Source organism: Passer montanus, unplaced genomic scaffold, assembly GCF_014805655.1.
Source record: "Passer montanus isolate IOZ18808 unplaced genomic scaffold, ASM1480565v1 scaffold74, whole genome shotgun sequence".
NCBI classification, from domain to species: domain Eukaryota; kingdom Metazoa; phylum Chordata; class Aves; order Passeriformes; family Passeridae; genus Passer; species Passer montanus.
Window position 1 is genome coordinate 3268300 of NW_024372592.1, and position 25402 is coordinate 3293701.

The following is a 25402-nucleotide window of genomic DNA, read 5'->3' on the forward strand; positions in this document are numbered from 1 at the left end:
AAAGAACTCAGAGATGTTTTAATGGGCCTGGTGATGACAGCCAGACTGATGTGGTGGGAGCAGTTAACACCATGGCTTTAGGTATCTTCTGTGCCCTCAGAGAAGATTCCTCATTTCTCTATGGCCTAGAGAAACACACTGTGATAAACTCAACCATTCCTTTCACAAGGGACATCACACAACTTTTAGCAGGTGGATACTTTCCACCAGCTGTTTCCATTTCTGGTCTGGAAATGGGTACTTGAAGACAAAATGCTATTACTCTGAGCTATCTGATTCCTTTCTGTTCTGCATTTCATAGTCTGAATGCACACTTTCTGAGTGTGTTTTCACCATAACCAAGACATTCTGGGAAACAAATACTGCTCCTTGTAGCAAAACCAGTGGTTTATCACAGGTTGAAACGGGAAAACTTTGCTTGGCACAGCTCTTCTGGACTGAGTACTTGGCAGTACATTGAAAACCAGGCTGAAAAGTCAGAGCCACATGCACTCCAGTACCCCCTAAATAAACAGTGCTGATGGCCAAGTTATTCCAATTTGGGCAGAACTGAAAAATGAAGCAAGACTGGGTTTGTGATTCTGTGGTCAGATGCATGTCAGGATTTCACAAGTTCATTAAAGTTTTGAGAAATGACCATAATGCAGAGCTTAAACTTCCTTTTAGCAAGGGCTACCTCATGTCATCTCAGATTCTATGATGAGCAGGAGATATCTACAATGCAGTTCCTTTTCACTGATTTGTCACTATTTTAGCTGGCTGGAAGTTCCAATCCACCAGAAAGTGGAACCTGTCTGTTCTTCACGGCCTCCTATCATTACAGTCATGTTTCAGTGTATTGCAGTGCTGACAAAATTAAGACAATTTTTAGGCTCACCTGAAAATTCAACCCCACTGCCCATTTCTCTTCTTCTCTGAAACTAACTTTAATAGATATTGTGGTCTTCCGGACTATATGAAATTTTTAGCATTATCAGTTGTCCTGAGCTTCACACTAGGAACTTCCACATTTCTCACATGAGACACCAAACAACCATCTGATCTTCAGCTGTTGCTAACATGTAAATCACAGACATGATTGTCTTACAGGAAAACTCTTGGGCATTTCATTAACAGTCTTCTGAAGCGCCAAGCACAATGACCTCATTGAGTTTCTTACAGTAAGGCTGAAGATTTGGCTCAAGGGATAGCAGAAGTTCAACAAAACCAATTATTGAATCAGTTATTTTGAGAACTGTCCAAATTCAAACTGAAGTATCAATTAGTGATGGAATTTTAATGTTGCCTCTGGCAGGATCTGTGATATAACAGTGATTTTAGAGTCATTTCCGTAGCAATTTCCTTCCGAAGACTAGTCTATTTCCTGAACTTCATGACCACATAATGAGATTTGTCAACAACAAAATCACAAACAATGCTGTTTGCAAGGCATGCTCTGGCCAAAGGCTGTGTTTGGTGAAGAAATTATGTCAGGAAACATGATGTCTATGTTAGCCAAGCACACACAGTTGCATTGCTAACAGAGGCAATCCTGTTGCTACACAGCTACAACTAAGTTGCATGTCTCACACAGGAATTTTATCAGATTTGTTCTCACATCGCACAATGGCAAAAACTTTTTAACTTCACCTACCTTGAAAAATCTCCCTTTGCCTCCTGTAAAACAAGGAAGAGAAATCAAAAAATATATAATTAAAAACAGGAAAAGAAAAAGAGATTAAAAGCCTGTTCAAGATTTTCCATTTGCAAAATTCATTTAGCAGCAATTTCCTGTTGTAATTGATTCCTCATGCAGGTTTTGGAACCAGTATCTAATGTCAAGTGCCATGATACAGTTAGTTGGGTAGATTAACAAACAAAAGATCTAATACAGGGCCAGATGATTCCTCATTCTGCTGTGGATACCTAAAATGCTACAGGAAGTTCCAGTAAATAAGAAATTCTGGGTGCTACAATTACTAGAAAATCTCTGAAGTCTCAGTGGATTTGCAGCCTCTAAGACTGCAACTCCCCTGACTTTTTTACAAGTATTCTGGCCATTTTCTAGTACCTAGACTTTCAAAAAGCTTGCTCACTGTCAGCTTTCAAGGGGATGCAAGACACAGGTTTCTCTAACTCCTTGCTGGGTGTTTGGGGGAGTATTTAGCTCCCTTACTTGTACATCTAGATACTTCTATTTATTACCATCACAGCGTGATGTTTAAGGGTTGGATAATGTTCCACTACAGTAGTTAGATTAGTCTTACTGCACACCTGGAGAATCCTCAGAATCTGGTGAGTGCCCTCTGCAATAGATTTAGCACGCATTTTGCATTTTCCATTTTCCATTTACCACAGACAATATGCCTTTCATATGATTCATACTAAAGCACCTCATTTGCCACCAGCTACACAGAAAGCACAGTGCAAGAATGTAATTTGGGCAGTGAGGGAGTTTCCCCTGCCAAAAGGACTGGGATTTGTGTTCAGGTCTTTTGTCTTTACATCCATTCATCCACCCGCAAAACCTGCCAGCCCACGTCCAGTGGTGTTTCAGTCCTGAGGCTGGGGTAAAGTTCAGAGCTCTGGTGGTACTTTAATTTGTTCTGGTTATAAAGCAATTGGAAATAGAGCTACAGACTAAATCACTTGAGTTCTGACAGACCTCTGCTATCTTTCCATTTCTCTCTGAGTGAACTGAAGGGCAGACAAGCACTTCTCTGGTAAGGGCAGACAAGCACTTCTCTGGTTCATAGGAAGGAGTCTTTGAGCATGTCATGACTGCAGTTCAACACAGAACAAAGCCCAAAGGATATGCTATTGCCTGCATGTGTGTGAGCATACTGAATTTAAAAAACAATTTTGTAGGGTATATGCTTCATAATTCAGTGCTTTGACCTAAATGCTGCAGCAAGAAGTAGAACAAAATGCAGTATGATTCCTTTTGTTTTGCTTGGATCCTGTCACAAACATTGGTTGTAGTAGTTTCTGATTACAGGCAGCAAAGGTGTGGCTTGTTTTGACTGTTTTTATTAAGTTACACATCAAACTACTACAGGAATAAGCGTAACATCCTGTGTTTGTGGCAAGAAACAATCCCAGCAAGAAGGGCCAGTTACAGCTCTGGGTCTGGCTGTACAATTACTAAGCACTAAGTTATTCACTAGGATGAGCAGACAATAGATTCATAACCCCACTGCTGTTCCTCACAAGGAGCCCGTTGTTTGATGTGTATTCCCCCAACAGCCAATATGTGATTTCTGTAATGTGCTGCTAATTGAGTCCTCCATCCTGACTCTCTCACTCCATTCTTGTTCCATAAAATGATTTTAATGAAGGTTCAAATCCCTACGCATTAATTGCTTCTTTAACATGGCAAGTGCTCTAGAAGTGCAGTTCATTTTTAGTCAGCAGTGCAGTCTGATGAGCTGGTTTGTCTGCTCACATGGCTCCTCATAGCTTCATGGCTGATGGGAAAAAAATTAAAACTACAGACCGTAAGAGAGGGGAAACAAGGATCATCTGACAATTACGTTTGATCTGCTCCCACAGTCATGCTTCTAAAAAGAGAACTTTCACAAAACCCACCCTCACTATCCTGAAAATGCTCCCTTCTGGGAACCAGACATTTACCAAACACTCCTTGGTCATTTGCTCTCTGACCCTTTTCCCTCTTCTTGAAGAGTGGAACTTTGAAAGACAATATTTAGAAAGGTCTTTAAACCATTCTGCCCATGTTGGAGAATACAGAGAGTTGCATATGTAGAAGCTTATGTAGCTCATCAGAGGACCAAACCCCATTGGGAAAACAAATGCAAGTTAAAAAAACAACACTGCATATGGATTTCACCTAGGAATTTGCATTTGCATTCATCACTTAGATACTCTCTGGCTGTACATCATACCCCAGAGTCTTGGATATCTGTGCTGGTGCAAACATTACACATTTCTGTATGCAAAATATTGAGCAGTAGTAGCTGCTCCCTGAGTGGAGAGGTCTAGCTTGAGAGCCTTCTGTACCCATTTTGACAGAAACAATGAAAACTGTGCAAAGACATCTTTTTCCTGCAAACAGTGGGAAGCCCTTCACTTCAACACAGCCATTGTAGATTTGGTAAATCAAAACATTTAATGCAGCATGATAAAGCACCAAGTGAGAGAAGGCAGGTGCTTACCTGCAAGATGTATGCAGCCAGTTCAAACACCACTTCACTGTCAACCTCAATGAGTTCCTTGAAAGGTGAAGAAAACAAAAAAGAAAAAGAGAGTTGAGCTACTGTAAGAAGGACATACATCTCCTCCTGACTACTGCATGGTGAAGCATGCAGTGCCAGTTTTCTCCCTTGGCTAGGCTTCAAAGTATTCCCTGTGCTCCTGGAGACAAAAGGGAGGGAGAACCTGCCCACTCAGATATGGAAAAAGCCAAATATTCAGTGTAATGTGCTGGTTAATGAAGCATAACCCAGGGATTCCTGGGGGAGGAGTGAGGAGAAGGCAGGTGGAAGGGGTAGGATCAGGGTACATTCTATTTTCTTGTTTGATTTAGTGAAAAGCAGTCTAGGATACAGATGTTCTTTGCCCTCAGATGTGAGCATGGTTCAAGGGAACACAGCTTTGTCCTTGGATCACAGAAGCAAGGAATGAGAATTTGTCTTTGGTACATTGAGGTGGTATCAAAGCCCCCACTGGAGTCCTCGGGCCCTTGCAATAGGTAAACTCACACGAAAATTAATCACATTTGCTCTTGCAGGATTTGAGCCCTGGTTTTGTCCTTTTCACCCCACAAGAGCACTGAGGCTGGGGGTGGTTTGAGAATGAGCTGTGACAGCAAGTCTTTTGATAGATCTTCCTTGCTCCATTTTATAGGATCCTGCCACTGATGAAAGCAGTCTTGGAGGGTTTTACTTGGCCACCATGGTCACATGAAGAACACAGATGGTCCCAGCATATCCTCTCAGGATTCCTCTGCTGAGCCAGGCGCTGCTCTGGCTGAACGTGCAGAATGCAGTCCATGCATCAAAAATGCTTGAGATGGGAGGCACAAGAATTACTCTGGAGGCCAAGCATGCTATCTCTGACTCTCTGGTCCCTGCCTTTGGGAAGCTAGTGGGCTTTTACTGAGGTACTGTTTAGGTCTCTGTTCTGCAACTAGAACTCCTACATTGTCTCCTATGGACATGGCCCAGTAAAGTGGGTCACTGTTCAGCTCATTCCTGTAGTGGTTTTTCTGTTGCATTTATTTAAGCTGCTGTTTTTAATATTTTACTTCATCTGGCAAGAAATGAGTGATCTAAATATAGATCACTGCTGTGATCCATGCTCCAGCCAACTCATGGCCACACCTCATTTACAAGCCACAATTGCTGCATTGGCTTGTCTCTGGCAAAATCAAAAACAAAGGGAGCAAAACACAGGATAAGATCCAGGTGTCCTCGGCTTTCACTAGTGCCAGCTTTTTAAAATAAGTTCACCTCTTTCATAACAACTCCTTGGGGAGTGAAGAGCAGCTCTGCTAAGGGCAATAAACACACCTTTCCCCTCTCAGCTGAGCTGCCTGAGTCAGGCAGGCACCTGCAGCAAGGACGAGCCTGTGCCAAGGGAAGCGGCTGTGCAAGAGGCTGATCCAGCTGCAGGCAGGGCTGGGCTGGGGCTGCCAGGCACATCCCACAGCAAAGGGCAATGCAGAGCAGAACCACAGCACCTTCCTCCTGTCTGGGAGCATCAGGCATGGCACGGACAAACCAGCCCGTGCAACCATGTGTGGATGCTATGGCAAGTCTATACTGGCAGGTGAAGTGGGCCAGAGCTCATTGTCTGGCCCCAAGGGTACCTGGGGTGCAGCAGAGCTCATGACTAAACACTCACCCTCTCTCCCCCCGTCCCAGATGGGGTTTCCACCACTGTGTTGCCTGTTTGGAACAGGTGCGCATCCCTGATCAGTGCCTTGATCTCTGCCTGGGGCAGAGCTAGTTGGCACAGGCCAAAACCCACGCCAGAACGTGCGAGTCATTAAACAGCCTGTCTGATCAAGGGACAGTGCCTGATGCCAAGCCCTGTCTGCTTTGGTAGTACAAATGTGGCTTGGCCTCTCTGGCAAAAGTGCCTTGCTGGTCCTCTGCAAGGGTTTGGATGTGTGGGCTCACAAATGTCTCAGTACTCAACAGGGTTGGTGAGTGGGGGCAGTGGGTACAGGCAGAGGAGCACAGCACCCAACACACAGCCAGGTGGCAACCCAGTGACCAGCAGCCCCAAAATAGGCCTCAGTTTTATTTTTTCCCATCCTGAGCAAGGAGATGTTTGAGGATGTGCTTAGTTAACCCTCCCCAGAAACAAGCTCAGTGAGCTTCACATTTTCTTAGCTCCTAACACCGTGCTAGCACCTCAGACCTCTGTTTCATACACATTGATCTTTCTGGGCTTCAGGGGAGCCAGGGCTGGAGGTAACCATGGGAAGTCCAAGAAGGAAACTTTTGGTGCAACAAGGAAGCTCTCAAGGTTTGGCAGCATGCGACATCATGTGCTAGCTGCAGGAATGACAAGCACTGGCTGTGCTTAGACACCAAATCCCCCACAACAGTACATTAAGAGGAATCTGCCAGGCTGGGGTGCTCGCCCTGAGCCTTAGCAGACACTTTGCCCCCAACTTTCAAATTCAGTGCCTTTTTCAATAGCACAGCATGGCTTACTGTGGCTGGAAGTCAAATAGGGAAGGATCTGCAAGGGAGATTGGGACTTCAGCAGGGTTATTTTTGGATAGAGACGCTCAGCTTGAATGTGCAAAGTAATGGTTTCAGGAGAGGTCAGACTAAAATAGACCAACTTAGATCTGTAGGCACTTTGTTTTCTTTATTTTGTTCCTCTCTTCTTCTTATTAAGCTTTCTCCAAAAAAAGAACAACAGTGTAAGCTTTTCCTGGCAGCACTTCAAAAAGGAACTTTCCCCAGGAACCAAAACGTGATGCTCACTGAGCTTGTTGCTGGAGAGGGCTGACTAAGCACATCTAATTGCAGCCTTGCGGGAGAGCAAAGCACTGCACAGCTCAGCTCAGCAGCCCTGCCTAGTTCCTGGGCACTGATAAAAAGGAATTTTCTGGCTTCTGCCCTGCATTTTAGGACATATAAATGTCAAGTGAGGCTCCAGATTTGGTGTAATCTACTTGGCTTAGCAGGTGGCAAACGTGCTGAGGGTTGTGGGATGGAGGAACAATCTCTCCCTAACTACATCTGTCTTTTCCTACCACTTCCTCTCTGGCAGATGGAGGTGAGTCACAGGAATGGCCTCTGCCAGCACAGAGGGAGGTAGGAGGGATCCTCCCAGGGAATCCCAGCTGCTGACAAACCTCTCCCAGTCCCAGACATCCAGCCCACCTGGCTGAGTCTGCACACTGCCAATCTCCACGTGGTCTGGGGCTGGTTGATTTTCCAGACCTTGCCGTGTACAGCTGGCTTGTGGCATGAGAGGGCTCAGCTTCATGGCTCTGCTCTGGGAATCCTTAGCACATCCAAGCTCAGGATGTGCCAGGACACCTTATCTCTGGCACAGAGTATCTGGCAAGGGGCTGCTCTGAGGGGCAGTGCCAGGGACAGCAGCCTGGTCTTCTAGGAGTGGACCAGGGAGGGCAATTACTTGTACAAAAACATTTCTCAGTGCATGGCTTGCTCCTCTACAAGGTGATCTTCGGTGCATACCCACAGACACCTTTACCCCACTGACATATAATCCCATAAACCTCCTGTTCCACAAATCTGAGGTCACTTGGCTTGCTCAGCCTGGACAAGAGGCTGAACAGAGACCTCATGATGATCTGGAATGTCCTCACGAGGGGAAAGGGAGGGACAGGCACTGAATGCTTATCTGGAGAACAGTGACATGCTGAGGGAACGACACGAATCTGACACATGGTTGGATGTCAGGAAAAGCTTCTTCACCCAGAGGGCGGCTGGGCACTGGAACAGGCTCTCTAGTGAAGCGGCCACAGTACTGAGCCTGACAGAGTTCAAGATGCCTTTGGACAACACTCTCAGGAACATGGTGGGATTCTTGGCCATCATGCGTGCAGAGGCAAGAGGTGGACTCGACGATCCGTGCGGTTCCCTTCCAAGCGAGGCCCTCCATGGTTCCCTGTCCCTCTCCCCTCACACGCACCGCTGCCCCGTCCCCGAAGATGGCGCCCGCGCCGCACTGCCGCCCTCTGCGGGCCGGAAACCCTCACGGCAGCCACTCGGCCCAGAGCGCGTTTTTGACACAAACCCAGACATTTCCTTCTAAATACAAGCCAGTTTGTCATTTTAGCAGTGCAGACTCCCTCCTGCCAGCCACAAGAGTTACTTCCAGAACTGCTTTACCTCACAGCCACTCTCTGACAGGGAAGCTGCTGCCAAGCGCAGTGGCAGCTGGAGACAGAGGAGTGAGGGAATGTGTGAGGAGGAGGAGGAAGAGGAGGAGAAGCTTGGATCTGGAATTCCAGGTGTGACCCCTGTAAATTTTGGGGCAGGGAATGCAGATCCAGGTGTCTCAGCCCACTCTGGTACCGCCCAGAGCTCCCCAAATCCTCACCTTGTAGATGCAGGACTTGGCGTTCAAGAAGAACAACTCAATGGTGGCATTGTCCTTCAGATAGGAGATGCTTTCAATGTAGAACCTAAAAGGGAAAGCAAGAGGGGTGAGACACCAGGGAACTAGGGCAAAACATGGAAATGCACTTACTAAATGAAAAATGTGGTCAATGGAGCCATGATGAATGCATTAAAAATGAACTTTCTTCTCTTATACCAGACTGTGGTGATGAAGGAGGCTTGTGCACACTCCAGGACGTGATCAGTCACCACCACCCCAGCCATGCCAAAGGAACTGGATCATCAAGTGGATGACTTAGGTTCTAAATAATCTTTTGTTTTGTTTTCAAACTTAAGATAAACCTTTATTCTGTTTTCGTGTAAGCTCCAACTTCATTTGCCATTTTCACCATTAGCATTTCTTCATCACTCCTCTACCCATCGCAACAATTCTGTGCTGTTAACCTGCATCTTGTAAAATATTCATCTACAGAAATGCACTTCTGGGTTCCTTCCCTGTGCCTTTCAGCTCTGCATAAAGCAAATTTTATAAAGGGTTTTTTACATATTAGATCTATGCTCTCACAGTAAGACAGTCGTTACTAACCTTCCGCTGTTTACCAGTACCGTGAGTAACAATGTTAAGTATGACAGGGAATGATAATAATCTAAATTTTTTTGAGTTGGAGTGATTTCTCAGAACTTAGGAGAAAGCTCAAACCCTCAGTGTCAAAAAAATCTACTTGTTTGCATTGGCTGGCTGCCCCAAATATTTGCAATTATGTTGAAAGCCCATGATATGTGTGAATTTATTCAGTACTCCATGTCCTGCCTGCTCTGAAGGTCCAATGTTTTGGCAATGAACCTTGTGAGAGCTTTGTGAAAATTGACTTCTGCCCTTTATTCTGCCTTGAGATCTTTTTTTTTTTTTTTTGGGAAAAAATGCTCTGGATACCGTCAATGTTAATGACTGATCATTCCATAGAGGTATGCTGTGTGTTCCTGTAGTAACAGAGAAAGCCTGGCTATGTTCAGTGAATGTTAAGGTGAATTTTGCATTTACTTAGTGTTTTAGATAAGGAAAATTAAATAGATCATGATGCTGTTTGGTAGTGATCTTCAAATTGCAGTGCAGTGACAGCAATGTTCCTTACATAAATTCCAGTGCTATCGTGCCTTGTCAGAAGCAATTAAAATAGGGAAGGTGCCAGGGAAATGATGTCTACACCACGGACTTTTAAAAACCCAAATTCCTTAGAAATCTGGGTTGACATACAGGGTCTAGTTACAGAGAAATCTCACTCTGTGACCCTGCTGTCTGGGAGCAGACAGACCTGCAGACACTCCTGAGGCTTCACACAAGTGCTGAAGGGATTGTCCACAACCAGCTATTTGCAGAGTCCAGGGCCTTAAATGCAGACTTCTTAGGGGCAAAGGTCAAAGCTTTGTAGTGCTCCTAAGTGTCTTCTGAAGGCTCCTCAAAACACTTTATTTCCTGATAGGCAGAACCAACTCCTTGCTTAGGGGTTGAGTGAGAGAAACATTTTGTTCATCTGCTGAAGGGCTCCTGTCTGTATAACCCTTCCTTCTCCCACTTCAGAAGAAAAATAAAAATAAAATCTGGATAAAATAAAATAAACCCCAAGAAAACACCAACAACCAATCAAACCCACAAAACACCAAAAACATTTGAATGTAGTGATGATGAAGCACAAAGATTAATTTTTTTCTTATTTTTTTCTGGTTTTCACTGTTTCACCTCCTGTCCTTAAAGCGGCCTCTTTGCAAATAAAGAAAATACTTGGCTTTAGAGATGCAAAAATTGATGCATTAAAAAGGATCCTTCTTACTAGATCTGCTCTCTGAGTGCAGCTGGCTTCCCATCTGCTGAATTAATGGAGAATAATGCTAATTTTACACATTCTGTGGTTCTTGAACAATCTTCTCTTCTCATCACTGCTACCAGTGCTCTCCGAGTTATGGTAGTAGGTTTTCTTATTCCAAGGTCAGAAGAAAACGAGAACATTTTTTTCCATTTTGAATCCCAGTGAAGGTTTGCCAAAATCCTTTTTGTTTCAGCAGCTCAAACCCAACCGTTCTCACCATCACTAGAGGGCAATATTGCATTTCTTAAGGCTGCAGGGAGCTTTCCCAAGGCTTCCCACATGGACGTAGATTGTTTTCTGTACAAAATTAAGTCTCTGGGAGCACAGAGCCTGCACATGATATTTCATCTCACAAAGAAAACCCAATTCTCAAGTGATCTCCAGAGTGGAGAGTGAGCTGGGAAGCTACTGGCTCTCACACATGCACCCAGACAAATGTGGAACGTGTGGACCAGGAAACTGGTGCTACTTAAAAGAAAACAGATTTGCAGAGGGAACTCCTGTGGGATTTTCTGTGTGGCAAGCTCAGAAAACCTGAACTGGAGTAGATTACCCTGAATTCACAGTTGGTGCAGTAACCACAAAAAGGGCAGGGAAAGACACATTTTTTTGCACTTATGACTAGTTTCTGTCATATCTCCTCCTGTTTGCATCTTTTACAAGCACAGTGAGGGAACCCACACTTTACAATGATCAATGTCAATGACTAAGGAGGCAGGCAGGAGCATCCAGCTGCTAAGGCAATGGAGCAAGCAAACAAAAATCTGGGTTGAATTCCCAACTCGGACACAGGTTTCCTTTGTGACCTTCAGAAAATCATTTAGCTGCTTGGGCTGTTGAGCTGGGCTTAGAAAACAGCCCTCCCTTCTCTGCCCCCCTCTGTCTGTTTTGCCTGTTAAGCTTAGGAGCCTTTGAAGGCGTGTTTCAAGATCATCAGTTTTGAGAGGCAGCTCTCAGATTTCTGTTGAGGACTCCCCAGAGAGCAGCATTCCTTCATGTGATGTGAAGCTGATGTGCCTGGGATATAATGGATAGGTTGGATAGGGAAACAAGCAGCACAGTGTGTCCAAGAGCTCTGCTCCACTACCTGCATCTCTTCCAATACACACTCAGCAAATAGTTTTGCCTCCAGCAGCTCCTACAAGAGGTTCCTTGATAGCCAGCAACTGTGCTTGTGAGAAATTAGCTGCCTGCAGGAAGGGGGAACACCCCATGAGACATGGTGAGTGTAAAACCAAAGGAATAATTTTGGAGAAAATTTAAAAGATCAGCCAGTGTTAATCCATTTCTGCATTCCTCCTCCCTCCCCACCCTCAGTAACTTGTAATTCATCAAGTACATTTCCTAAGCATTAATTAAATAGACCAGTGAATATTATGCTGGATAATGAACACAAAGTGCCTATCTTGGCTGCTCCCTCTCAGCAGCAGGGAAATAATAATGAACACTGCAGAAGGTGTCTTGGAAGACTTCAGAAGCTGCTGCATCTGAAATGTTTAAGGCTTTTTAGCTGCGAGGACATCTTGTACTGATCACATTGCTCTCTGTTCAGCATTGGTCAACTCACAACTTTCTCTGAGACAGCTTAAGCCCCCTCCAGCTGATGGCAATTCCCATGGTAACCTGCCAAGCACAGGCCCACAGTGGTGCTTGTGGAAACTCCTGATCCTTGGGTGAGGGGAAAATGGTACTACCACAATTTCTCCCTTGCATTACACACAGGCTCACCCACCTCTGACTCACGGCTCAGAGAAATGCCTGACTGGGTCCTGGACTCAGCAGTTTGATAAGTTGTTCTTCAGGAGATGGAGATTCCCTTACTGCTGCTGCCAGTCTCATCTGTGAACCCAGGTGTGTGTGTGTGCAGGTGGGCAAATTCAGCAGTGCTGGGAAGGTGTTTGAACACTAGTGCTCTGTCCTTGCAGTGGGAATGGAAGAATTCAGGACTGCTAAGCACCTGAGCTGGTGGGATGCTTGTGTGCACAGTGAGAGAAAAAATGAGCAGCACTCCCGATCTCCATACACCAGAAGAAACTGTCAAATACAAAATATTTATCATTGCCTCTAACACTTAGCCCTAGGCATATCTTGTCAGCCTGAACTTGGCCATCTATCACCTAGCAAAGACCAGGCTCTCTGCAGTTGAGTTGCTGACTGGGCAGATAGACTGTCATAGCATTTGAGAGCACAAGCCCATGCGTTTACTTCCAAGCAGAACCTGCCAAATGGTAAAAATATTTCACTGTGATCTTCAACACAATAGTATTTCAAAACATGACCACAGCAAATGGATGTCTTGTCTACTCCAGGTGTCTGTCTTTCCTGAGGCAGAGATACCATCCTCATTCTTGTGAAGTTTGAGTCTGGTGGGAGCTACCTAATCCAAAGGACTTCTATTCACATCTTCCCCAGCTGGTTGACTCTGATGTGGTTAGGACACAGCTGTCAGCAGAGCTCAGTAACCCTCTCAGTGCACTACCCCTCATTTCATTCTTACAAAGGAATGGGTAAAGGAGAACACCTCTTTTCTCCCTCATCCATCCCGGGGTCTGGCTCATTATCCCTCACCACGTCATTCAGAACCTCAGAGGATAATCTGAAAAATATGAGGCCATTTGCTAACCAGGAAAAGAAAAATCGTATGTGTCAGTATAATGGACTTAAATGCAGATGTCATTATATCCAGTGTCTCATGCTAAATGAGTATTCTGACCAGCATAGGCTGCACAGCTCCTTTTATGTTCCAGCCCTGTTTGCTAATAGCCATGGGTACACACTTTTATGTGCTGACACTTAAAAGCAGACAATGCTCATGCTAAATAGTTGGCCTGTTAAGTAATCAGTCAGGAATAAAAATCAGATAAAAAGCTCCATTTACCTCCCCTTCTGCATTAATTTTGCTTTGGATCTCATATCATGTCTCCTGTGCCTCTGCCATACCCAGGCCCCACCACATCCAGCACCTGGGATTGGTATGCAGGGGACAGGAGGCAGCAAGAGAGACCTGTGTCAACTTTTACCTCATTGCAGGGGAAACCGTAACACTGGAGGTGAATTTGATTCCAGAAATATAGGGAATTACAGTGAACAAAATAAAAATATGTGGATATCTTTTAACCTGAGCCTGTCCCCTCTCTCTTTCTCACCAGCTGCACTATATTATGAAGTTTTCTGCATCTTTATCTACTGTCAATCAATTTTTCTTGGTGCTTCTAAAATGTTGGCCCATTGAAGCCCTGGAAAACCATGTGCTTTGGGGATATTTGCTCATTCCTATGCCTCATCTTCTCCGTGTACAAAATACTTAGGGATCTGCTTTGGAATATATAGAGACCAACTCTCTTCATCTCTTCTAGGCTGTATTTGCAAAATACCAAGTGCTCCAGTATGAACATAGAGAAGAGAAGGAATCTAACTCTCTTCATCTCTTCTAGGCTGTATATTCTGGGAGTCTTTGCAAAATACCAAGTGCTCCAGTATGAACATAGAGAAGAGAAGGAATCAAGGTGGAAGTGCAGCTAGATTCCTCCCTCATATTTGTTTACAGCATCAAGAAAAGACACTGACCTGAGTATAGTAAGCCCTCTGCCCCCTACCCACATGGGGAAGCCAGCCTGCCCAAGCTATAAAAGCAGCAACCAAGCTCCACCACTGCAATGTGCCCTGGAGCTTAGCTTGGCTTACAGAAGGGCATCTTTGCACAAAAAGATGTGGTTTTGCCGCTCCTCTTGGCTTAAAGTGATGTGCTTATCTGTCCCAAATGTCAGGTGAGGGCAGTGTCTGAATCACAGCAGCACACTGCCTTCCTCTTCTTTTCCATCAGTCACCAGGGGAATTGCCCCTCAGTCTCCTGAGCATCAGCACAGCCCTTTTCTGCTCTTTGGTCACTGCCAAGAGTCCCCTCTAATCTTGGCTATTGGAGGTAACTTGCTGTGTACGGTCCTGCATAACACAACCCCTCTGCATTTAGAGACCATCTTTTATCTAAGGATTTCAGACCATTTTAGGAATAGAAATGCCTCCAGCTGCCCCATGTGTTGTCAGCAGCACATGAAGGAATGATTTGTCTGTCAAAGCTGGCATGAGGGTCACTTATTTACTGACTCAGCCTTGGTCAATGCCATGGTTACAGGACCCCTCACAGCAGACCTTCCTGTTGTGCACTGATGACAGCCCATCACACCCACTGGTGCAAGGTATGAACACACAAATTGCAGTGAAAACAGAAACAATGTCTGCATGACTTTGACCCAGTCAGAGGATCTGTGTGTAGGCACTGACACAGCTATTGCAGCTTGATCCAAATTAGCTACAAATCCTACACTGACAGAATCCATCATTTCTGCATGGAACCTATCATGCAGTCTAAATGCTTCCCAAAATTAGACAAGACAATGCTGCCAGCATCAACACATTCAAAATGTGGCTCAAAATAACAAGTTTTCAGAATGTTGCTTTTTCTGCCCTCTCGGGTAGCTGAATGGAAAGGAAAAACAACTTGTCCCCTTCTCTCAACACAGCTCACTTACACAAATATATTCCTAGTTAAGCAGAAAACAGAAATGATGTTATGGGACTCAAGAGCCAGACTGCTATTAAGATGTGTGTGTAATGGATGGCTCAGCTCAGAGCTGTGTGCTAAGTAGCAGAGCCCCATTAGTTCCCTTCGTCAAGCAAAGGTCGGTTTTCACACAAGTAAATCTTCTGACTGGACAGAAGTTTCTCATATCTCTAAAGAGCCTCTGAGGAGCACAGCCTCCCCGCAGGCAATTTATTACACCTTCCCCCGGGTGAGCAGAGCAGGGGGCCACCCTGGGAAGGCTGCAATAAATTGTCTGCAGGGAGCCTTGTCTTCCAGCACAAACAAGGTCTGAGTGGCTGTATTTATACGCCGTGGCTGGCTGGGAGGAGGGGGTTTGCAGGGCTGCGGGCTTTTGGGATCTTCCTGCTTAGCATACACACAGCTGGTGCACACCAACCAGCAAAACACATGCTGTGCAAAGAGATCTGGGCTGTGGCACGAGCTTTATAGACAGAACAGCTCACAGGAGCCCCTGAAAGCAGCTTGGTGGAACTGGCTTGATTATGTGGGTTCTGTATTCTGTTTTTTTGCTATTGTTTCTACAGCATCCACAGCAGTGCACAGAGATGTAGAGCTATGGTGTGAGCAGGAGATGGCTCTTTGTTTCCCCTTATATGTAGCACAAACTCAGGGAGTTTCTGGCTCAGTAGTGGTTCTGGCAGTGCGTGAGGAAGACAGCAGAGCTGCAAGGAGCTCTGGGAAGAGACAGCTAGCCATGAGAATGTGGATGGACCACCCCAAGGTGCTGAAACATCTCAGGGCAGTTCCCTGAGCTCTCCTGGGATGATCAAGCTCCATGGCAAACTGGGGTCTGGCACTGCCCTCCTTGCAGTGCAGAGGGCTATGAATAGGACAGAGGAAGAGCAGAGGAGCAGAGTGGTTTGTATATATGTAATTTTGCCCCAGCAACTGCTCCTGGGTGGCAACAGGTGTAATGAAGCTTGGGTGAGAGCAAATTCTGCCACTTCTCTTCCTCTACCCTGGCTGCAAATTTAATGTGTTTGGTAATCTGTTCATGCATTTCTCCCAGTCCCGTTTGACACCATGGGGCAGAAAGAAGGCTGTCTGCTCCTTCTCCCTCCTCAGAGGGAAGAGACAAGAGCTGGTGATTCCCTCATTCCCTGCTTGCAGCAAAATGTTGGACCACCACATACCCTTCTCTGGTGTGGAAAATTGTGGATGGAGGAATGCAGCCCATTATGTGCATGAGAAATAAATTGCTGAGATTAATTTTGTGTGGTTCTATTCAGCTCTTCTTGCCAAGGCAGGCTGCTGTCATCACAACCCCTAATCAGATTTCTTGGAGAGAAGCAAAGCTGAATGGATGTGAGTGGCATACACAGCCATGGTCTGCTGGGATCCCACGTTAGTCAGCTGGGGAAGCTGGGAGCAGGATGCTCTGAATCTGCACCCCATAAGTGTCTCTGGCCCATGAGTGAGGCAGAAATGCATTCCAGTGACAAGTTCTAAGGTCCAGCCAGCCCTATGAAGAACAACTGTTTCTCTTCCTTCCCAGGTCAGCTGTTTTCAAAGGGCCTCTTGCTGCTTTCACTGTTAGCATTAGTCCTTTTCTAATGGAATACAGGTTTAAAGATGCCCACAAAGAAGGGCTGAAAGACTAGAATAGCATAAGGCCTCATTAACAGCTGACATCTGGTCCAATTCCATTTAGACAGCCAGGTGAAACCATGTAGATAGGAAACACTTCCTCAACTCTGGCTGTGCCAGCCTGCTGGAAATAATAATTTTAAATTTATAGACTTGATAGGACAGAGGGATGCACCAAGTGAATATGCCTACATCTGAACAGGGCTCTGAGGTCAGAGAAGAGACACAGGTTTTTTAAGCCTGCAACTTGTTGAATTCCAAAGCAGTCATCTTTGGATGAGTCAGATGAAATAAGTCAGATTAATTGCTCCTGAAAGGTGACTATTTCTTTCCAGTGGTTATATAGGGAGGCTGCACTAATTAGCTGTGACATAGAGCTGTCTGCCAGGTAAAGATCTCAGCTCTGGTGTGGTGAATCTCATCTCAGACTGCCCACCTGCCCCACTTGCCTCAGACCTGGACCACCGCCAGTGCACACAGAGCTATGTTCCTTCAGGTTAAGAGGGCACAGACACCCAGGAGCTTTGCACTCTGTGTTTCATTGCCAGTCTCTTATTTAGGGCCACTTTGTTCTGTAGTAACTGTGGCAACCTGGCAAAATGTCTGGCCTCAATATTGAGAGTCCTGAGCCCCCACAGCTCTCCTGCTGACTTCAGCCTAGCAAGTACATATGAACACATGCCAGATGTTGCTGAACACAGGCATTCCTTTGTGGGAATACTGCCAGCCCATAGATACAAACTCTGCCCCACAGTGTATTTGAGTATTGAGGATTTATTTCACATTTTGTTCAATGCCCTTCTGAAAGAAAAGCCTTTCCATGTGAGACATATTCTGATTTAGTGTGACGACTTCTGCAGTGAGTTGTCACTGTTTAACTGGTGGAGTTGCCCTGAGAACAAATATATTCGTTCCTGGGAAAAGATACACCAGTGGAGTGAATTTTATTTGCTAAGCTTGTTCATATAAATTAACAGCATGACAAACATACAGAAGATAAAGAGATCAGACCCATGCTGGTGGTTCCTTTGCTAAGGATTGCTAATCTCACATGGCCATTGTTTGAGGATGAGAACTCACTGCAGAGCCTGGCCAACTTTGCTTTCCATGAACAAACACTGTGTCTGTGCTCTGGTTCTCTCTCACATCAAAGCTTTACACAACAGGAGTAACTCTGACTTCTTTCTGTCTGTATGAGTCCGAGCAAAATGCCTTCTTCCCAGGCAAAAGGATGTGACTGTACCTGAAACCTACAATCTCTATTTACCTCCTTTGCTGTCCAGGTCTCCACACTGTACTTAGGTTCTTGTACTTTACCCCAAGGTTCATGTTGTGAGGTACATTTTCTCTGTTCTCTTCTGGCCTCAAAACGCCTCTGTAAAATGAGGCAAACCCTCATTTCTTCATCCCCATCCTTTGCTTCTCCTAGACTTCAGTGATGACTCTCATCTGGCTTGTAAACCTTTTAAGGCAGGGAATTAGCCTCACCAACAACCAAGCAACCAGGGCTATAGGAAGCCATCCAGGGAAGCTAATTCTAAGGTGAGAATTAATATCACTCCCATTCTGTTGCCCAATATCCCCCCTCCCCTGCAAGACACATGGCACTCCCTCTTGCTTTCATGTGTGTCTTTAGAGCTATGTAAACAGATATTAGAAGAGTCTTATAAAATAATATTGCACAATACCCATGGGGCAGTTCACAGCTGCCCAAGAGTTCTGATTGCTTCCTAGATTCCTATGCTGTTCTCAGTGGAAAGCTTTCATTGAAGCACTAGATGACAACCTGAAGACAGGAAAGCTTCAGTAGCTGTGTAAATGAACAATGGAAGAAGCAAATTCTTACAAACCAATGCTAAAAACATCCTTCTAAAATCCCCCTCCTTTGACACAGTGCTGTGAAATTTTTGGTCTTTGATAACGGAAGAGAGGAAAGACACTGGAGATCAGTGTTCAACCATGTCAAACCCCAAGGAAATGTGTGTCAAAAGACAAAGCTTCAACAGTGCTGCAGAGATTTAAAAAAAGGGAGGAGAATTTCACACTGCAAAGCTTGTGAAACTTCCTATTTTTGGCACGGTTCTTTCAAGAAGCCTTTTCTTAAGAAGGCAGGCTTTTCTTTAAATGTACTTTTAGAGCAGGCTAAAATCTGTGGCATCTTTGGTGGGCATGCTGCCCTTCAACATTGCAGGAATGTTGAGGGTAAAAACCATTTGATGGTCACATTAAAGGTGAAAATGTTTTCACTGTAGCTTCTCTTCACAAACTACCCTTTACTTTTCTTGCCTGAGGCTTAATCTCTTCAGTAGTTATGCAGTGTGGTTGAACTGTACATTTACTTCAACTAGAGGGAAAAACCCACACAATTACCAAATCCTGATGCAATAAACAGAATTCTGTGTCATGAGCATCTGGCACATCCAGTTACTTGTATTACTTGTATCTTCCCATTTAGGACTCCTAGCATCAACCTAAGCTTTGTCAGTTACTTGGGAGAGGTAATGCAAAAAGGCATCTGCAACCACTGGAAAGCCTTTACCCTTGACATAGTAAGTGTCATGGATGTGAAGTTTCTTACAAATTAGCACATTTGTGATTAGGTATAGTACAGCACTAATTATCTCTGCTTTCTGCCTGATGGCAGCAGGGGAGAGGGAGCATTCTGTTTATGGCATGTTTATGAATGGCTCTGCAAGCTGCTGCACACCCCCAGATTGTGAAAATAAACTCCTGTCTATTGGTGGGTCTCTTTAGAACTTTCCTTTAGCCCTTGCTTTAGTTCCCAAGCCAGAACTGAAACCACTGGGTAACAGATATGTGGGGCCTTTCCATCTTTACCCATCTGGCTGGAGTCGGTGTCTTCAATTGCCTTCTGCTCAGATCAGATTTAGGGACGGACATGGGAACTCCTTATGTGCTGGGAAATTTTTTCAATTTCTGTCAGCATTGACATCCACAAGGGAAATAAGCAGTAGAAAAGGCACATAAGTTAATGCCCGTTCCTAACTCTTGAGGCATCTGGCTCCCAGTCCAATCCAAATTGTAACTCAGTGTGACGACCCACTCATTACTGCCATCAGTAAGAGTACAAGCCCAGAGTCAGTCTGGTTTTCACACATGCCGGCCCTGAATGCTGAGTTGTTCCCTATGGATTGAGATTCCAGAACAGGAGGGGTCACTCACTAGCTGTTAGATGGATTTGTATCCTAGGATGCCTCTTGGCTGGGATCCCACTACAATGACTGGTCTCCACTGTGCTGCCAACTTTCATAAAACAATACAGATGGCAATATTTATGCTTGTTGAGTGGTCTTTGAAATGAATATGAGAGTGGCTCAGTAGCACAGGCTTTCACACATTTTACAGTTCTACTCCTAAGCCCAGCACTTAGCTCTTGCTCACTCAGGGCTTTTCCTGCTTTCCATGGGATCCCTGTCTTAGCTCAGACTCCCCAGTTTGGCTCCTGGACAAGATATCTGTTAACTGACTGGTCATGTTTTTATTGAGCATCAACATTTTTGTGCAGCTTTAAGCACAGGTGGATCTCACATGCTGAAGGTGCTCAGCTCTAGATCTATCCTTATGGTTTAAAGCACCCAAAACATGGACTAAATTCTTCTCTTGGGAGATATCAGGCTAATTCTGGACTCACAGGGCTTTGTGCAGTCTTGATTTGTCCTAAGATCTACCCACCACTAAATATGGGGCCATAACAGAACAAAGAATCTCTTCTCCTGAAAAGCCTGCCTTGTAATGGAAGTTAAATGAATGACAATCACTATGTGGAGGGAAAAAAAAGCTTCACTCAGGGGAAGAAACTCAAAAGTAGGTCTTCATTTTTTGTGGGTACTATGGAATGAATGAGAGTGATGTCAGATGTAATATAACACTGGAGTGGAAAGCCTAACAGCAAAAGACACAGTTACGCTGCTCTGGCTTGTTCTAGACATGAGCTATCCATTAAAAGTAAGTCAAAACCCTCAACTTAATTTTGTACATATGCCATCCCAGCCCCTGGCCTCTCTCTGGGCGTTTCAAAGCTGCAGGAGCAAATTTGTCTTCTCAGAAAATATCTCCCTTGGAGGCAAAGGCACTGTGTGCATAAAAGCACTGGCAGCTTCCAGCAGCTTCCAAACGCTAACAGTTCCTTGTAAAAATCCCAGATGAAGTTTGAAGCTCCCAAACTGCCATAATCTCCATTAAAACTTTTATAGTCTGGTCCAGCCATGCAGAAACCAACTGGCTGCCATAAAATGCCATCATTTGCTATTTGTGGGTAATTTACTGTAGCACTGAGTTCAGAGGGTGAATATGACAGAGCTGTACAGGGATTAATTTGGTCTCTGATAGAATGCACACTGTGGACACGATCCAGAGGAGACTGATGGCTCACCAGTGAGGAAGTGAGTGTTTTCCCTGCAGGTTGCTGGCTCAAGTGGGTTATCCTGGCAGAAAGAGAGCTTTGTTCTGCCACCCTACTCAGCTTGGACTTTCCAGCTCAAAGCCTAGAAGTAGAAGTGTAAATACATAACATCTGATCTTGCCCTCATACAACATTTCCCTGTGGACAGCTATGGGTCTCACTGTGGCTACTACGTGTTTACATTTGAGAAGAGTTTGCAAAGCCAAAAAGCTCAAAAGAAACCTCTGTGGAAGTGTTTGTTTGCCCACAGGTGTTTCTGAGAAACTGACAGCCTCACTTCCTGGCCTCCAGGAAACAGGCTGTCTGTAGCTGTATCCCATGGGAAGGGCTTGCCATCAGGCACTTACCTGACACAAAAGTACAAAACAACCGGTCCTGACTTTTTGGGGAAGTCATGTTCCAGCACCCGGCGGTCCAGCTGAAGCCAGTTCAAGTGTCCCCTGGCAAGAGAAGAGACAGTTTTGAGCCTGGCACCAAAGAGCTTTCTCACTCCTCACAGCAATGAGGTCTGAGGTGTTACGAAATGTGAACCAAAATGTGTGCTATTTGCCCTGGACTAGTGAATGATATTTGAAAAACACACAATAAATGTTTGAGGAGCAGAGGCGATATCATCCTGGCATTGTTTCAGTCTGGGAATCGAACTGCTAAAGTTCAATCTGTCAGGGTGAAAGCTGGCAGCACTGAGCAATCAGGACAGCCCAAAATGTTATAAGCTTCACCTTTTTATTACAGGCCCCTGGAGCAGTTGTATCATTAAAAGTCTGTCAAGATTTTCATTAGAAATCCTTATGGTTAAGAGTTTCCACGATGCCTGCAGTATTTCACTCAAGGCTAAACCTGACTCTACAGTCTCAGACAGTTTATTTACCACCCACATGCCTGCAATAGCCTTTCTAGGTTTGCCCAGCCCTCCTTTTTCCCTCTTCAGAGAGCTCTTGAAAAACAGCTGCTCCGTGAAGCGTTCCAGCTACAATTACCACATGCTGCTTTTCTTTCGCCTAGATGGTACCTGTCGTTATTTTCTCCTATAATTTATCCATTCCTGCCTTGCTGCTGGAAGCTTTGCTGGGCAGGAGCTCTGTTCTTTGTCACGTTCCCCACATTGTAGAGTGCTGTGTGTGCATGAGAGGTACCTTATAAATACCATTATTTGTATTACAGGGGCATCTCACTCCCCAGCTGAGATAAAGGCCCTGTTAAATTAGGCACTGTGGAAAGACCTAGGGTGACATTCAGGCCCCACTGAAGCTGGCCAGATTTTTGCCATTGCCTTCAGTGATGCTAGGGTTGCATCCTGTGAGCTTTTGGCTGTTGATTTCAGTCAGACCAGATTTCACCCAGAGGGAGAGGCAGCCCTTGCCTTCAGTAGTCTGCTGTCTAGACAAGCATGGGGAGAGAGAGTTGAAATGATTTGGGGGAGAATCTTGCAGCAAATAAAGCAGGAAATGGAACTCAGATGTCCTGAGCTTTATTCTTGAGCCTATTCACCAGCTCATGATAATCCTCAAGAATAATTCTTCATTCCACTGAAAATGAAAAAAAAAAAAGAAAAACGAAAAAACAGCCTGCTTAAAAAAAACCCATTAAATTACCTTCTAGGATTGCCACAAGCCTTAGCAATGTACCCTGTGTACAGCAAAACCACTCAGCTTTCACAAGGGTTTTCATGTACATGAGCTTTGGGCAACTGAGAAGCCCTTTCAGAAAGTAAGCAATGACATCCCTGTAGCAATTTAACTGGATTTACAGGCCCCCCAGTCCATCTTTCCCAGAAAAAATAAATAAAGGAGAAAGTAGCACCTTCAGGGGGCTTTGAATCACCTGGCTTCAGTGGGAATTTCTGTACTGCTGCCCTGCTTAGGGAGGTGCAGAAGAGGACGGGCAGCTCAGGGACCTTCCTGGCCAGGCAGCTCTGGAACCCTGCTGGGACGTTGTGTGTGCTCCCCTGAGCACAGCACGCTGCTTCAAACCCAGGGGCTCCAAATTACTGAGCTCCACCCATCACTCTCGTGGGCTCAGGATCAGTATGTTGAGAAAGAAGCTCTCCTCAAATTTTGCCATGTCAAAGTCAGGCATTCAGTTTAAGCAGCCTTTGCATCTGTTTTGTAAAAGTACCAAGTCTCAACTATGTACAAGTGATTCATGTGGAGTCAGGGACTATTCAGACTCATCCTGGACATCTTCTGGCATACAAAAAGAACCAAGCTTATTTTATCCCTTGCTCTAGACACTCAGAACCCTCCAAGACATTGTAACTCTCAGACAGCTTTTTCTCCAAATAAAGTTTTTAAATAATTTTTTTCTCTATTTTTTTTCACTTTAGGTAAAGAGCAGCGTATACTGTGCATTAGGGGCACAGACTTGCTGGCAGTGTGTCTACTGGAAAAGAGTGATTTTCAAGCCAAACTGGTCACCTCATATGTCTCCACTGCAGTACAGGGGCTGAGGACAAGTCTGCCCAGCCTGGGATCAGGGTGAGGATTGCCATAGTAACTCATCTGGATGTAGGAACTAACTGGTCTTGCTCTGTGCAGGATGCATAGCTGGGCATGCAGCAAGATGCAGGGGGTTTCCTTCCATCATTTCTGCTGCTGGCATGCTAGTGTGAGATCTATGCACCATTCCCTGTTGTTCAGCACAGATGTGAACTTTAACAAGGTTTGGCTTTTAGAAGGCAGATACTCCAGGCTGTCAAAAAATAATCCCCATGGAAAGATTCTTAGCCTGGGTACCAAAAAAATTACAGGTATCTAGCTTTCCTGCTGCATACCCCTTCTTGAAATCTGTAATTTTACCTTTTTTTTGGTCATGAAGTGCTGTTATGTTGCTTTTAACAGGCCTCAGGAAGGCTGAAATTAGCTGTGAAGGCTACAGTTACATGTGGGATTGAAACTAGCCATGCTAACCCATGCCCAGCCTAAGCACAACCTGAGCCTTTACCATGTAGCCATGGTACAAAATGCTGTCAGAGCAAGGAAAAGCCCCACTAAACCTGACATCCTATGCTGAACCTGTCCAGTTGCATTTGTATCAGCAATGCAGCAGCCACCAGCAGCTGATGGTGTTACACACCAGATCCCACTGAGGGCGAGCTGCTGACAATGGACTTACTGTCTACCTCCGTGTTTATTCAACAGCAGTGTCTGGGTTTGCACAAGGAAAGGTTGAGAAGCCATGGTACACAGAACAAAAAAATCACTTCAAGGTATTTCTTATTTTGAAAAGAGTTGCTCTTTTCATTCTCGGTGCATTTTAACAGGTTGGTATAATCATATATATACACATATACATACCAGTTCCACATTTATGTTGTTCACGTACACAGTTCTGAGTACTGGATTGTCTGATCTTCCACACTGGATAACACATTTAATTGACACTGAGCTTTTAGGTTGAAGAGTTTCATTAGTCTCATCTGCATGGAGCTTAAATCCAAAGCTCCTTCAGAGGAGGAAGGTCACTTAAATCCCTGCCAGGAGCTAACTGCTCACTGTACTCAATTACTACTTACAATCTTTCATCACTGGGGGCTTCTGCACTGCAGATTGTCACCTAACTCCTTGTTCTCAAGCGTGCATGTGTGGCACGTAGAGAAGAGCAGCAGTGAGCAGTCCCTGGTATCTGCCTGTGAATGTGGACTATCAGGGAGCCAAACTCCCATGCCATTGCACCACAGAACGCTTTGCTCTGGAATCTGTCTTCCTGTTGTCAGCAGAACTATTCATGGAGCACAATCCCATGTAAGACAGGGAAAAGTATGGGAATATAACCCTAGGCATGTAGTAATCCTGACAGTTTTCATGGACCAATTTAGGCAGCTTGCACTGGGATCCCATTCATACATGCCCATGTCTAGCTGGATTTCCTTCACGGTTCAATTTAGAGACACAAAGTAGCTTTTGTTTCATTATCACCATCGATTTGTTCATTCAGATATTTCTATCAGTGTTTTCAGAAATAATGGAGACCTATAGGGAGGTCAAGTACTGGAAGCCAGATAATTTTCCTCTGTTGGTTGTACTCATGTTGGCAGTTAAACTGGTGTGTCAATAACAACCACATAATCACTTTAAGGAAAAAAACCTGGGTCCATTTAGGATACAGACTGAGTATGGATTTTGGTGCCCAGGGTCCATTTTGTTGATTGTGTGCAGTAGTTCTGTTTTCTTTTATAAGTAAAGAGTGGCACATCAATGAGTGCTTTGCCTCCAGGTGGTTCTGTTTATACAGTTTTACTGCTTAGTGTCCAGTTTTCTGAAAAGTGGATCCACATTGATTTGTGTTATAAAGGTATTTGGGCCAATAAACCAACTCACACCCTTTCAGTGTCAGACTCATTCAGAATTTAATGGACATTGAGAAACAC

General features: G+C 44.8%; 1 protein-coding gene across 7 annotated transcripts in view; it reads right to left on the reverse strand.

Annotated features, from left to right (window-relative positions):
* Window positions 1-25402, reverse strand: part of FRMD4A (FERM domain containing 4A) — a 357683-nt gene that overhangs the window by 67887 nt on the left and 264394 nt on the right. For all 7 annotated transcript variants that reach the window (XM_039730872.1, XM_039730873.1, XM_039730877.1 and 4 more), the window contains 4 exons: window positions 21381-21473; window positions 8536-8620; window positions 4155-4211; window positions 1634-1656 (listed from right to left, as the gene is read on the reverse strand). In XM_039730872.1, the coding sequence (XP_039586806.1) occupies window positions 1634-1656; window positions 4155-4211; window positions 8536-8620; window positions 21381-21473 (258 nt within the window). The remainder of the gene's footprint in view (window positions 1-1633; window positions 1657-4154; window positions 4212-8535; window positions 8621-21380; window positions 21474-25402) is intronic.